Below are 13330 nucleotides of genomic sequence, written 5' to 3'. Positions count from 1 at the left end.
CATAAAATGGGTTTCTCTGTCTCAAATCACAATTTTTGCCGTGCATGGCCCTTTTTCTCAGTACTCGGACTGGAGATTGCTTTAAATAAAGCTGTTCTCTCTCGCTTTCACTCTCTCAGTGCTGACCACGTGCGTTTGTCTATAGCATGTGCGAACTTTTTGGTGCTCATATTTCTCAAAGTTCCGAGCAGTGTCTTGTGCTCTTTATTCTCTGTCATAAAACAATTGTGGCCTAACGTGAGCGCATGCTTCTTTACCTCGCAGTACATTCAGCACACTCAACGCTATTCAGCGGCGTGGTAAAATAAAGAGTAGCTTCGACTTGCGGGATAAGGGCAGTCATAAATCTTATAGAGTATGCATCCTTTCAAGAAGAATAGATCAGGGGCACTTCATATTTAATATTTCCCTTCATATTTATTTCTGCCACATGCAAAAGCTGCGCAGAGCCAAACTTGTCTCCAAGTTGATCGTTTGTCCTATCGTGCTTTGTTATAGCTTAAAGGTGACCAGCTGACACTTTGGTGAGAGGCGTTTCATGCAGTCGCTCCAGGATTCGCGATGTATGCACAGCCTGCGTGCCCGCCGCGCGTGTGCCCTTCGTTGGCGTTCTCCCCTGCTCGCCACCCCTTCCTCGTCTCGTTTTTATGCATGAAATGCTTTTAGGTACCGTTGTCGGTGGTCTTTACATGGGCTTGAGCTAAAATACAATGCCTTTATTCGAGCACTCCAACGAGAAAATCCGGGCCAGTTGGGGGAACACAACGAGATCATCCGGGCAACCAGTCAGAATTTAAGAAAATGTGGTCTCTGACCACTGGACCATTTGTACAGGACCCCATTACATACGCTAGTTACTGGCGAAAAAACTTACGCAAAATATTGATTCCGAGTTGTTCCTAATGTTCGTTCACAATATTACTCAGAGTGTAACTTCTGGTACGCTAAAGTTTTATTTGTAATTTCGAATAGTAACGTTGAAAGGGCAGATACAGGCCACCGTATATTTCATTGTCACCTTTTGGCGCTGAGACAGGATTGCCTGAACGTCAGCGGTCCGTGAGTTCCGCGGTGCGGGTTTTGCGTCACCTCGAGAGACGGCACCGTGCTGCGAGGTGCCTCCTTCAGGCGATTTTCTTCTAGCTGGGCAGTTCACTCTTTCTCTCTGACGTCTTTCGCTGCCTGCCGTGCAGCCTTCAGCCAGTTTTGTTCTTGTAACTGGGTAGCGTCCACATGGACCAGTGCACAATATGGCGGGGTGTGGTGCGTCATTGCGAACACACTTTACAGCCATCTTTAGATTGTGGTTAGTATCATATGGAACCATTCTGCTTTGCCAGTTCCCATTTCATGCCTGCACCTACTCACGGTTACTAGGGAGGTAGTGATTTTTGTTCTTTGTGCCTTGTCTGTGTAGTGGCGGTCACATTTAGCCCCTATAAATTTACATCGACCTCTATGATTTGCCACCATCAAGCATGCTTCATGATAACTGATAATAGGCGCAGAAGGGCTTTGTGTCTTGGTGTGTCTTTATTCTAATGCAAGAAAAAGTTCCTGTGAATTGACTTTGTTGATTATATTGGGAAAGAGAGTTGAGGAAAGCCGCAGCAAACAACTAAAGGTGCGGGAAATGCATAGGACACAATCAAATGCAGTAAGTCTTCCGCCTTTTGTTGATGAACAGGTGATAAAAAAGATGTTCTCAAAACATTCCCGAAATATAACCTTGCCGCCAACCATGATCGAAATTATTATATGGCCCTGCAAAGACGCAGTCAATTTGCCCTCAAGGGAGGGAACGATACGCCCTACCGTCAACCAAAAACATTAAAAGCAGGTAATGAAGTGGTGGAGGTCGTGTGACGCATAGAGCGTGAGTATTCATGGCAAGGCTAATATAACGAAGGCACTCATTGAATTGTTGAAAAAATCTTTATTTCTCCATTCTTTGTGCACAGTTTTATTTAAGCAACAACTCTTGGCTGATTCATACTTGAATTCTTCTTGGAACGGTACTTCATCAGGTCCTTTTCACTTGTACACACACCCTGGAAGCATTTCTGAAAAAGAAAGTGCGATTCGTGGCAATAACGTTTTTAAATGTTATGTTATTTTTATCATAATAAGATGTTAGCATGTGATTTCTACTAGAAAACTGATAAAACAATGTACTAGCACAAAGAACACAGAAGGAAAGAAGAGTTGGTTTAAGTAATTAGGTTGACCCTTCCGGTCGGTGTGTATTCTATCTTGTACATAGTGGAAATAACCCAAATGGCCACGTTATCTAAACTATATACCAATACAGCAAACTGATGGCATCTTATAGACGTTGCTATGAAAGTGGAAATTTTTGTAGTTATAACGACGATCATACGGGAAATATGTGCTCAATCTCAGGCGTTCTCGTATTACCTTCCATGAATGCAGAATCAAACACACTCGTTTCATAATCGAACCACCTGACTTCTACACCCTGGCAAACCAATATATTCCCCATTTTTCCTGCTATATACCAAAGACCATATTTCTACAAAGTGTGGCTCTTTTAAATACGAGCACATTAGTTATATTGATCTGCGGAAACCGTCCATATCATTCATTTTAGGCTTGGTTATCACATAAAACGGAAAGTGAAACTTTCACAGTGAACTACAGCTGTGAAATTATCCCGAAACAAAAAGAAGAAATTTCTAATTAAAATTTCACCAACTGTCGCTGAAGTAGTGCGACTTCAAACCTGTCATCATTCAAAGAAAAGGGTTTTTTGTAAAACAATGTTGCGCGTGGCATCTGGAAATGCGGTCCCTCTTGTCGGCATAACGTTCTCAGTATGGTCGCGTGACAAGAGCTCTTGGCTTCCTCCACAAAGGAAGGAAGCCGCAAACCAATTTTATTTTTCTATGTAAGTGCAGTACGCTCTCAATTTTTTTAGAAGTCGGTTATTGCGTCTTATTTGTTAGGCTATGTTTCTTTATTTAAGCACGAGCTTGTGCCCCACTCATTTACCAGGTATTCACCGTTTGGGCCCTCTCATCAGATTTATGGCATAGGTTCTAAGCGACGCTTGAGTTGCCTTATACTGTGTGCAAGCGGATACATTTGGATTTAAACACGCGATTGACAGTGAAGTATGCCACTATCTATTGAATGTATCGCTTATCGGCAAGTTACTTATATTAATGGGAGTGCTTCAGTCCCTCTTACTTAGGCCTTCTTCTAGCAATCAATCTCCCTCTCTCTCTCTGTGTGTGTGTGTGTGTGCGTTGTAGCACTTTGAGACACTCCGTTAGACCGCACCGCCAGGAGAATTGGCCCAAGTAGTCAAAAAACAAGTTGCAACGTCTCTTCGCCAGGCTAGAAAATCAGTCAAGCCATCGCTGCCCCCCCCCCCATATCAGAACCCTTCATTACTTTTCATTCTGATCGTGAAATCCTTGCTTAACTCTATGAGAGTCATTCGCATAGAGCCCGTAGTAGGTACGCGACACTGCATGAGCGCGGAGAGAAGGTCGTCGTAGCCGACGCCAGGCAGACCCGCCAAAAGAGTTCTCTGCTTGTGCCGACGAGTTCGCGATAGTTGCTGGCCATCAGCGGCGTCTGAACATGGTCGGAACAACGACGGCGATGCTCGAGCGCAGCCGTTAATGCATGATGCTGCCTTCACGTGTGGCCATTGCGCAAGCTGCAATTTGCAGCTCCAGTTCTGTATAGTGTTGAGAAAAAAAATGGAAAGAACAGTTTGAAAACTACGCAATTGCGTTGTTTTGTTGCGAGATTCATCTGCATTTGCAACAGCGGATTCCTTCAAGACTGCAGAACACACACTTTGGACTACTCCAGGCTCAGAAGCCAGCTACGGGAAGAATAAACGCATTTTTTTCACGCATTTACGCGTAAAGTCGGTATGTGGATATCTGCGGCTTTTCGCGCTTTAGTATACGTGCCCTGTACACTTGCAGCCTTGTCGTGAAAACGATGCTTCATGACAGCGACAATGCCTCCTAATTGTTGTGCGCCTGCGCGTAGGTCGGCACCCATGTGCACCGGCGAAAGGGTACCGACGCGGACCTACGAGATAATTGCGGAGGCTAACCATTCGGTGACGAGAAACTTTCGGCTTCACTTTTGACAAGAAATAGGTTTGCATGCGCGAAAAAACATTTCAATGCCGATGATATCATTGACGGCGGCTCCAGAAAACCGAACGTAAATGCGCGGCTGCAAAGTAAGCAAACCAAGGTCAATGCTCACGCCATTAAGGGAGTTTTCGAAGGGCTGCCGGATTGCTTGTCTAATCCGAAAAAATCAGCCTCGTCTATTGACAATTATCGTGTCGTCTTTGTATTAACCATCAAGCAAGTGGTTTGAGATGCAACCTTTTTTACACCGAAGCTGTTTATGTCTATGTTCTGGCGGATCTTCTCTCCGTGGAAATAGGCGGACTTTTTTTCCTACCTGGGCCAATCCCGAAGACAGTACAATAGCGTGGGCTATACATGAGCCCCTTATTGGTGAATTGTAGCCCGAAGACTACAATTCACCAATAAGGGGCCCATGTTCACAGCTTCGCTGGTCATCTTTCTTCAGGTCGCGAAGGGAACTGACATCCAGAGCGAGTTCGCAGTGCGGCTAATTGTGCGCTCCACGCAGAGACGCTTAGTACAGCTGCACGTAATCACGGTTTCTCTGGTAGTCGTTTCACAATATACACCGCAAGGTGTTGGAACGTACCACCTCCCAGCACAAGTTTTCGTTAAACAAACAGGTGGCCTTGCAGTGGGATGCACCACAAGCTTAATAATTTCTGCCCAACGAGGATTAAGATAATTTCTTCCTATTTCAACTCCGTTCCCAACTACATCAATTCATTTTATTAAGGTCTATATTTAATTATCTGAAATCCAGCTTCATCTGGTCAACTACTGCACACTGCACACAGGCACAAGATCTCGTGCGGCGAAGCTCTTCCGTATATGGCGGTTTCTCGTAGCTCAATTTTGGAACAATTATCATCGATGAACAAATATAGAGGATCATTTCGTACAACTGAAAGTAAGGACGAAATCAATACATTACCTGCTAAGAACAACCGCTGGCTTTGTACGTGCTTCTCTCACTTGTGCAAAGGTAGCCGAACGTGCGGAGTACCTGGATTTGGCTTCTCACGTGAGAGCTATAATAAACGCGTACCCGGGAGCAAGCCTACATCGGCAGAAAGTTGAGCTAGTTGATGGGATTTCATCTCAGAAAGTATACAGCCTTGCAAATGCGCGCGCAAGAGAAGGCAAACGCACATCACACGCACACATTCATACACAAACGCAGCTTTTGTTTTTAATACGAGCGTACATTTAACCCGCGCTAAACTATTTTGCCTTAGGTTCCCTTTTCACGTAGAGTTTCCAAACACGCTGAAATAAATGGCGCATACACACCTTTCTTCGTGAAAGGTACGCCTAGTGGCGCTGTCCAGCCGTCACTGCGCGGCAAACTGATACCACGCCACTGAGGCCAGGGCCTCTCCTGGCGATGTCAGCCCTTATAAGAAGTTTCCGGGGAACTTTTTGTCACGAGGATCCCATCCTCGTCGCCAGTGTCACGATTAACCCGGGTTGGTGAACAAGGGAGGGCAAGGGAGGAGAACAAGGGAACGCCGACGAGCACGGCTGCTTGGCGATCAGTCATCGTTCAGCACCACCACGCTGCGGAGCGTCCTCCTCTCCGAGGGTGCCTCAAGCCCTCCCTTGTTCACGAACCCGGATGGATCGTGACAGTTTTCTTACCAGAAAAAATACGTTTACCAAGGAGTATGCGTGAGTGTGCGATGCTGGTGTGTCACATCCACGCACATACACACCATTGCATGACGTAGAAAGAAGCGTTCGACCGTCTGGTAACGCTTTGCTGAAAGGTGTCATTCGCATGAAAAGTGGTTCACATAATATTGATTCGAACATTGCGTGGGATCTGTGTTTTATGTCCTGGTTATTTTGAGAATTCACCGTAACGTGTTCGTAGTGGTTTTATTATTTTTATCAGCGATTCTTGTTCCGCTTGAAAATGGTTTGGTTAATTTGGAAACTCTAGAATTTATTTATAACGTGCAGGTTATAAATTTATGTCCTAGATATCCTGATCCTTTTGAAGCATATTTTTCATACGGTAAGGTATAGTTCTCTTACCTTTTTATAACTGCAAGACATGTAGTCAAGCATTGGGTGGAAAGCACATGCGTGTCCACTTGAGAGCAAAGCACAGCACTTCATTTTACAGTTGCTTTTAAGACGATAGTCCTGTACGAAAGACGACACAACAGACGTGGTGATCCAAGTTTAAATTAGTGATGGAAATACCTTACGCAAACCCACATGCCTTAAGAACATGGTGCTTGCTATTACTTACTAGAGTATGGATAGCTGCTAGGACGGCCTTTAGCACTCTGTCTCAGCACCTAATTAATGCGCGCACTAACTACATCACACATGCCTTTGAAACGTAGCAGGTTTGAAGATAGTGTTTTTAGGGCTGCTGAAGGTAGCAACTTCTCATCTCTCCATTCGCCTGCCAATTGAAGATTGCGTATACTTTGTTTAATTGAACTGAATTTTATTTCTCGTTCATTCAAACGATGGTAGACTGAGACTAAAGGCATAAAGCCTGACAAAGGTGTCAGCCCCCGCGAACGACAGGTTTGACAGCAGGTCATACATATATGCACAATTTTGCGCGTTACAACAGCGTTGGTTACTGTGAAAGTCTATGGCCATTCGATTCTTCAAATGTATAGTACAATGTACAGCAACATCTAAGTGCAAGTAAGCATTTGAGATGCTAATGGTATGCTAAAATTGCACAATTATACACGAAATAAACGTTAGCTAATTTATGCAGCAATATAGAGCAACAACATGCGCAAAAAGAAAACATAATTGTGTGGCAAAAGTAATAAAACACTGGGAGTAGTACGTGAATGCAAACATTTGTGTTAGTACAAAACCGAACAATAGATATTAAACGAAATCATGTGAATCCTGAAAAGATAAAATATGTAATTCATGGCAGAAACATTTTTCATTTTATTACATGCATTAATTCAATTTTAAAATATATGTCTTCCCTATCTAACCAATCTCTTATTCTTTCTTTAAATGTCTGTAAAAAAGTGTTTAAGGATACAGATGCACTGTAACTGTTCATTATTTTTGTGGACTGATAGAGAAATGTTTGTTTCCCGTAATTGGTCCTTGCTTTTGGTGTGTGTCGTGAGCTGTGTCGCAAGGAGTATACGGAGAGGTTACATTGACTACTTTGAGCGCTTGGATTTCTCTTTTGGATTTCTAGAAGAATTTTCATATAATATATCCTGTCCGCACGCAGCATATCATATTTTTGGAATAGCGGACTGGTTCTTAGATCTGAAAAACGTCATAGTAATTTGCATATAAGCGAATAACTTTTTTGTAAGGTAATGAATTTCGTGTAATTTTTTCTCGTGGTTGTACCCCAAACCAATATCCCGTAGCAATGCTTTGAATAAATAAGTGCATTATACAGTTGTTTTTTGAGCCATAGAGGGATCAGGTGTGCTTGACATCCACCAGTGCGGCATGAACTTCCTCTTCATAAGGTGCGCCGTACATCAGCTAGGTATTACCAATTGGTGGACAGTACTCATGCCAGGATTAGCAGTGAGTAAAAGAAGTTGTCTTCGTACGATTCAGAGCTCCGTTTCCAGCCGCGCCTACATGTCAAGTGCGATGCGGACGCGGCCTGTTAGTCACCTAATTCGCACGAAATGTTCAAAAGCAATGGGAGCTAGCACATGCTCAGAGTACCGCAGTGGTGAGGTAAAGAGGCGCATATTTTTGTTTGAACGACAACCACAGAACATAACCTATGGTGACTTGCTTCATGTAGAAACATATATTCAACACCACAAATAAAACAAGGCATTTCCCATATGAGAATCGACGTCGCATTAGAAGTTATATACCAGAGGCCACTCGAAGGGATTCGGTGCAATCGACAAAGGTGCAGGTGCAAAGGTGTTCACATGTGGCCGGAATTCTTGCTGCATCTATCCACGTCACGAACACATCCGAGCCATTACTGTTTGTCTGGTATAAGGAATTCAGGATACCAGCAAGTACAAGTGGACTTTGCGAAAAACAATACCATCAAAATTTACAAAGCACTATAAAAAGTCAAAACACGAACAAAAATTGTCCTAATACCTTACTTTAACTCCGAGACTGAATAAGTTTGGCGCACACGTATAAGGGAGCAAAGCATGCTTTGGATGACGGATCCGAAATTGGAGATATTCTGCTGGGAACCTACGGCGATGCGTAGGTTAACGTCTTCTTCGAGATTTAGCTGGCGTCAATCACTTTCTAAAAAAAAGTGTGCTGACCTATTAGTAGGTAATGCACATGTAACCAACTTATTTTGTTCTGTCGGTTTAGTTTGACTACTGAGAAATAAACAAGACATGCGTGGTGATAATTTCAGCCAGGTTGCGCGACGAAGTGTCGCATAGCGGAAAGACGTAGGACTATACAGCACTGAACAGTCTCTATTGAAGTGCTACTTATCTTACACTTTAAATTACCGACTATGATCATACAAATCATTCTTCCATTGGATAGTTCTTGAAAGCTTCTCAACATGCAGTCATGCCTACACGTACGGGTATCTTAAATCTCCTAAATTTTTCGTCTTATTTCATCGCTGCTCCCATGAACTACTGTATGATAACTGCGGCTTATATGGCGCAATGACACGAATAGCGTTTTTCAATAAGAAACGTTTTCTGCGAAGTTTGGTGAGTCAGAATGTAAGCGTATAGTCAGAGTGACACCCATTGCCCTTTAAGTTTGGTCGTATTCCCAGCAATTTAATTTTGTGAACATACTATTTCTTTCTCACGAAATCAAAACTGTGTTCGTGACTGCTAAAGTGTGCTTCCTGTGTTGTCATTTATTTTCACGCCATCTGAAGCGTGGGGTTCATACTATCGCTGTGGGTCTCTGAATGTTGGTGCCACTGTATACTATCAAGAAAGGTCAACGCGCACCTGAGTATAGTCAGGAATATTTGCGAAGGTATTTGTTTTCACCAGCGCTGCAAGTTTGGAAATCAGGGAGTTTTTCGTACTCCAACTTTAATTTGTTGAGAAACGTTACCTGTTTTCTGTGCTTTCTCCTTTTACTGCGAGAGCAGTTAAATGCTATAAACTTGGTTTGCCTTGCCTTTGTTGGTCCGTCCATTAAATCCACCTCTCCGTCAATTATGTTAGACTGACAGCGACCGGCGTTGTCAGTGATAACACGTAACGTCGATAATTTTTTTTTATTAGGCCACCTCGTCCTGCCCAAATTCGCCATTTCCACAGACACATGAAGGAAAAGAATACTTGTTACCAACTACAACGGTTGGTAGTAGAACGCGCTAACCGCAGAACTACGACACAACAGCAGCCCTGGGGAATTAGTGCTAAGTATTGCGCTCCACTCAGACTCTGCGACGAGTGGCATCTGTACATTTATTTCCGAAGGGAGAATGAGTAATACCCTATTCAGCGAAGACCACATCATACACATCGCATATAAATTGTTCTTGATATGACGGCGGTGTTTTTGCTTGCAATTGACGGCGCTGTGCTTGTGTGCTATGATATTGTGCTTGTAGCATTTTCGTGATGATTCATCAGTGCTAATTACGTAAATGATATTGCGCGACAAAAAAACGACACGGACGTAATAGAAGACGACACACCAAGCGCAAACTTTCACTTTTTGTCGCGCAATATCATTTAAGTAATGGATTACCAACTTGCCCAGATTGCTGCTCTCATCAGTACTAATGTTTCACATAGTATGTATGTGTTTTTGTGTGTTGCACTACTATATTACTGTGTTACACTGCTGCATGTTGCAGGAGTTCTTTGCTGCCCCTTCTGCCAGGGCCCCTTACCTTCTTCCTGCAGTAGTGTAAAAGTGAATAATTAAATGAATAAATAAATGAATCAGTCAACAAAATCTATTGTGGTGATCGTGAAACATGGTCGATGGCCCAAAAGAGAATTACATGACCATGATAACAATACGCCTAAATCCTTGCACGTGTAATAGTTTATGCGCCATGAATAACATAGCAGCTTGAAAACACTGTCAGAAACATTGACAATTTCAATGCCAGCAAATACGTAGCAAAGACGGTGTAGTGTTGTTTACATAGTAGCTTACAGTATACAAAGGTCCCAAGCGTACTGCAAATTGGGAGAGCAAATGAAATCGGTTAAACCTAGCAAGCGGCACTGCATCCTTTCTCCAGAGACAACAGCTGTAGTAGATGTTTTGGCCATTTCATCATCATCATCATCATCATTATCAGCCGATTTATGTCCACTGCAGGACGAAGGCCTCTCCTTGCGATTTCCAATTACCGCTGTCCTGCGCCAACCAATTCCAAATAGCACCCGCAAATTTCCTAGTTTCGTCACTCCATCTAGTCTTCTGCCGTCGTCTACTGCGCTTTCCTTCTCTTGGCATACATTCTGTTACCCTAATGGTCCAGCCATTATCTAGTCTCCCATTACATGACCTGCTCAGCGTCATTTTTTTTTCTTAATGTCTATTAGAATATCGTCTATGCCCGTTTGATCTCTGATCCACACTGCTCTCTGTCTGTCTCTTAAAGTTATCCCTAGCATTCTTCGTTCCATCGCTCTTTGCGCGGTCCTTAACTTGTTCTCAAGTTTCTTTGTCAGCCGCCAAGTCTCTGCGCCGTATGTCAGCACCAGTTAAATGCATTGATTGTATGCACTGGCCGTTTAGTCTATTTGAAAGTTTCAGGCGGTACGTTAAGAACAAGTCATCGATTGTTAAAGACACGAGTCTGTAGGACAACTTCCTTATAATTTGGTGTCTAAATTTTTACAGAACTCAATTTTAAAAATGGAGACCATCTGGCTTCCATGCCCCATAGCAGGCAACCATGTGGCGACAGTATTAACACATCAGAAACACGATCAACAAAAACGATGGAGGCCTGAACAAATAATCTAAACCGAGAAATAACGTCCTTGTAGTTGCCATGTTGCTGCGTCTTCACCGCAATCGTCACCGTGACCAGCAAGTGATTTCATGGCTGCTATTTCATCTTCATCATGATTCCCTCATGCTGTCATTGTCGTTAAGTCGTCATCGTCACTAATTCGTCGATTACACCGTTATTTTTATCCCTTTGTCTCCACGGTCGCATCATCACTTTTTTATCGTTGTCCCTTCGCGTTATGTAATTGATGTTTTATTGTCCACCACTCCTTCTTCACTGCTTTTCATCATTGTCGTCGGACACAACTATACAACCGAACAGGTTTACACTACGGAAGTATCGCTTCAGTTAGGCAATCAGTACAATATAATTTCTCATAAATTGTCCGCATTTCAGTTGCTTGTCCTCCCGATGCTGGAACAATATCTTATTCTGCTAATGAGCGATTAGAGGACAGAAAGTACTACATGCAACACGGCAAAGTGGAGTACGGTCCACTTTTCCGCACTGCAACTCGGCAAGCAGACGTGTTTATAAGCAAGATGACGGCACCATGTAATCCGCCTACAATTATGTGTTCCATAAATCACTCTACACATTTAAGAACTATACCAGTCGACAGACAGCCCTCAATGGCTCGCTCCTTTATGGAGCGTTTACTATTAAGGCGAAAGCGTTAAGGACTTTGTGTCGGAGAAAATCCGGTGTCGGCTTCGGATGTCGTTTAGGCAAAAAAAAAAAAGATTTTCGAACCACCCATATCCAGGCCCTCCAGTGACGCAAGAAATTTATTGATCTATTTGAATTTCCAAGTTAACATACACGAAAAAATTGTAAAGTACGATTTACACACAACCTACGCACATGCTAGCTCTCGCATTGTTTTTTGATTACAGGAGAAAACATATTTCTGTGACGCAAAAACTCAAAGAAACCCCTTTTCCAGCGTTTCTACAATTCACAGACTGGCTGCGGCGTCTGCCATTTGCGTTTGCCAGCGCGTGTCGCACGGAGTGGTGCGCCCGGTTTCCTTGCAATATCTCCAGCTGGCGCTCACCTCCGCAGTATCGCGGCCTACGCAAAGGTCTGCGTTTCTACCACAAAGCCCGCCTTCGTGCATAGCGTTTGCGGCCAGTGTTTCCCGGTGAACTTTACAATTACGTACGCGCCAGTTGCCGGGAAGCTTGAGAAGTTCTCAGGGATCTTTGAATCCTATCGCGTTCTGCTCTCATAGGTGAAGCTTACCCGTACTCGACATTTTTATTTCGACCAATAGGATACACAACATAATGTCATTGTGTTTCTACCTGTACCTCTTCGCACGCACTTGTAAGTCTAAGTTGGTAACCACGTCTTGCTCGCAGCCTGTGACAGAATTGCGGAGACGCGCACTCTGTGGGTCAATATCTGGCACTAAGTGGGGGACGGTTAAGAAGGGTTCATGTTGCGCCTGGTGCCTGCAGCTGGACCGAATGTTTCATTTTTAGCAGAACACGTTTCGAAAGGTCTATCTAGGTCCCTGCGGTATATTGCTGATAGGCTACGTCTCTAGATGAACGTAGGTAGGTAAGAAAATTATCCACTATAAGTCTTAAAATAAACGGTAAAATATTTATTGTTACTAGCTATAGGGCGCAAGTTTAATTATGCAACTGAAGTAGTGCAGTAATGAGGCAATGTACTGCGTAACATAAATCCTAACACTAGCGCAGTGTTTGAGATATGTGACTTTAAAATTGGTTACATAAATACGTTGATATTGCAGTTAACACCTTCCCAAAAGCATGACTCTACCAGTTCGTAACGATCGTAACTTTAACGACAAGGCATTCCTTAGCCGAGTTCTGGCACGGGTATGTTGATATGGAGGCTGGTCTGATGATTTCTGCTAATCAGTCATATTGTCATTACTCCGCTGTTTAAGTTTTCTAGTAACAGCCAGTACCATAAAGTCGAAAAAAAAGTGATTTAGCATTTTTAAATTATTGCCAAAACTACCACTCATCGTTTTTTCTTTCGCAGCAAAGGTACGGCTACACAAAGATCTGCACTTACTACAGTTCTTTTTTTCGAAGGTGTGTTCCGCATGAAAGGGCTCACCAGGTATATTGTTATGTATGGAATGATAACGCAGGGACATTATATCAGGTGAAGTACTGCCATCATGCTGAATAGATTTCATTCGAGCCGCTTCTGAGTGCTAACTGCGTAAATTTACATAAGCATATTAAAAAATAGAAAACAGTTCTAATACTAAACTTTGTTT

The 13330-nt window shown here is 43.2% G+C and overlaps 1 protein-coding gene across 1 annotated transcript in view; it reads right to left on the bottom strand.

The window, feature by feature from the left end:
• Positions 1 to 1924: 1924 nt before the first annotated feature.
• The window catches only part of LOC142564868 (venom metalloproteinase BumaMPs1-like), a 42916-nt gene continuing 31510 nt past the window's right edge, over positions 1925 to 13330 (bottom strand). Inside the window, exons 12-13 of the mRNA XM_075676057.1 lie at positions 6189 to 6299; positions 1925 to 2063 (exon numbers count right to left, since the gene is read on the bottom strand). Of these exons, the coding sequence (XP_075532172.1) occupies positions 1968 to 2063; positions 6189 to 6299 (207 nt within the window). The 3' untranslated portion in view covers positions 1925 to 1967. The remainder of the gene's footprint in view (positions 2064 to 6188; positions 6300 to 13330) is intronic.

Source organism: Dermacentor variabilis, chromosome 11 (genome assembly GCF_050947875.1).
Source record: "Dermacentor variabilis isolate Ectoservices chromosome 11, ASM5094787v1, whole genome shotgun sequence".
Taxonomy (NCBI): Eukaryota; Metazoa; Arthropoda; class Arachnida; order Ixodida; family Ixodidae; genus Dermacentor; species Dermacentor variabilis.
The sequence above is the reverse complement of the archived record's forward strand: the minus strand, read 5'-3'. Positions and strand labels throughout refer to the sequence as shown.